At 43.8% G+C, this 2,376-nt stretch overlaps 1 protein-coding gene across 1 annotated transcript; it reads left to right on the forward strand.

Moving 5' to 3' along the window:
* Nucleotides 1-281: 281 nt before the first annotated feature.
* On the forward strand, nt 282-2,101 carry hes2 (hes family bHLH transcription factor 2). The gene is made up of 3 exons (XM_004070354.3): nt 282-972; nt 1,076-1,259; nt 1,361-2,101. Exons 1-3 carry the CDS (start codon nt 883-885, stop codon nt 1,690-1,692), a joined length of 606 nt encoding a protein of 201 aa, XP_004070402.1. The 5' UTR covers nt 282-882; the 3' UTR covers nt 1,693-2,101.
* Nucleotides 2,102-2,376: the final 275 nt, after the last annotated feature.

Below are 2,376 nucleotides of genomic sequence, written 5' to 3' on the forward strand. Positions count from 1 at the left end.
ATTATTAATAGCCTATTGAAATATTTATGTAAAATTTGCAGTTTGTGCTGTTTCTTTGTATAATTACCTTTTAAAAATATAACTTTTAAGTATGGAGGATCCTGCACTTGCAGGTAAATGTCATACGAATGCCACGGAGGTTTTAAGTAGATGTTAATCCAAACGTAGCGTGGCTTGGGTGTCTGATTTATTCATAGATTTTTGTTGTCAGCTCAGATTTACTCATTTGGATTTTTTCCTTTTTCTCATTGAAAGGTGAGTAGCTCCATGGTTCAAATCAAATACTAAAACCAATAATTAAACCATAAAAGAGTTCATGCAGACTTTCTCAATGCAACTTTCTCTTCAAAATGTAACTTGCAGTTCCAATCATCTTTTAAGATTCTGGAGTTAACAATGAATCGTTTCATCTTCTGTTTAACAACAGTTTACTTTAAAAAGAAAAAGAAAAAAATCCATCATCAAACCATGAAATGTATTCTCAAAAAGGGAAACGTGTGAAAATATCCTCTTTAATTGAAAATATTAGAAACAGAAGCTACACCAGAGCGGTTACCCCCCTCCCCCTCTTTTGTCCTGCATGTGTAAATTAATCTTGGCTGAACGTCAACGCTTCAATTTTGAACGCGAAAAAGCACATGATCACAAAACTTCGCATTCTAGTTTACAGACACATCGTGGCGGACAGATGGTCAAGACTGAAGCTCTGTCTTCCCAAGGGCATTGCCCCCCCCGTGTCCATTCTCTTGCAGTGGCTTGTGTTCCCTCCCCTCTGACGCCCCCGGGCCATATAAATAGGAAGCCCGTCGGCTTTGCAGCAGAATTGAGCTCAGCCGCTCTAATAGCGAACATCCCACTCAAACGCATAAAAAAAACAACAGCATGAGTCCCAGTATCAGCGCCGAGGCCAGCCAGCCTCTTCTTGCACGGTCCACTGTGGCCCAGAGGAAACAGGCGAACGAACTCAGGAAGGTAAGGAAAACAAACAAATGCAGCGCTGCTTTGCGCCAACTGGATTTGTTTTCCACTTGACGTTCCTCGCAGCCAAATGACGCATTTCATGCGCTTTTTGCAGACTTTGAAACCGTTGCTGGAGAAGAGAAGACGCGCTCGCATCAACGACAGTCTGAACCACCTGAAGAGTCTGATCCTGCCGCTTGTCGGGAAAGACAACGCACGGTACTCCAAGCTGGAAAAGGCTGATATTTTGGAAATGACAGTGCGCTTCCTAAGAGACCTTCCGTCTTCCCCAGTCAAAGGTGAGCGTCATTTGTAAACCCACACAGACTTTTCAAACTATTATTATCAAGTTTATTGTCTAAAGGTCATCCAAATAAAACTCTCTCCCATTTCTCTCCAGACTCAGCAGAAAGCTACAGAGAAGGTTACAAAGCCTGCCTCCATCGCGTCTCCGCGCTGCTTCCTAAAACAAGCCTGGATGAGGACGCGTGCCAAAAAGTGCAGGATTTCATCAAGCAATCCATGACCGCCAACGTCATGCCAACCTGCCTGAACTGCTGCGCGCAGAGCTCCAGGGCATTCCCACAGATCCACCAGAGACTCCAGAGCCTCAAATCCAACTTCAGCTCCAGACTGGACAGCCAGTCCCGCAGCAACGGAGCCGCAACACCCAACAGAGCGCAGCAGTCTGGCGCGCAGCCGGTCAGCGCTGCCATGTGGAGACCTTGGTAGACTGAAGGAACTTTTAGCTTCCGTTTATTTAATATTTAACAGTATTTTGTACTAAAACTGTGATAATTTTAAGAAAAAAGATGAGAAGTTGAAGTCAATTTCAACATTTATTGATGCGTCCGGTGCCAGCTGGCACATACCTGACAGAAGTCTGTCAACTTTTAAATACGCAATCCTCTTTGGGGTTTCAAAGATGCGGGTGGTAGACAACACTTTTGTAAAACCCCAAGGGTTACTTTGTATGAGGGTTGCACAGTAGACTTAAAAGTATTTTGGTCTGTGCAACAGAGTTTTCTGTAAACACCATGTGTTACCTTATTTATTATTCCTGCATGCAAATCTTGTTTCGTGAGACTTGTAATGTTTGCTTTTGACAAAGGGTTTCAAATAAATGTACATTGTACTTAGATGGCTGTGTTGCTTGATTTTTGCTCTTGTGCTGGCTGAAAGATTTAAGATGGATCATTAACCCCAGACGCCCTATTAAGAGGATTCTCAGGGAAGTGAAAGACATGGAAAAAGGCGCGCAAACTCGGAAAGCCAGAGGTCAGCCAGATCCCATTGATGCTGAAGAGCAGCTGCTCTATTGTTGCTGATGTGAGGCGCCTCTTGCCGCCAAAATGTGTGGGAAAAAGCAGCGCAGTGAGAGAGGAAATGCACTCAGATCAGTGCAATTAGGAATGA

This window comes from Oryzias latipes, chromosome 7 (assembly GCF_002234675.1).
Source record: "Oryzias latipes chromosome 7, ASM223467v1".
Taxonomy (NCBI): domain Eukaryota; kingdom Metazoa; phylum Chordata; class Actinopteri; order Beloniformes; family Adrianichthyidae; genus Oryzias; species Oryzias latipes.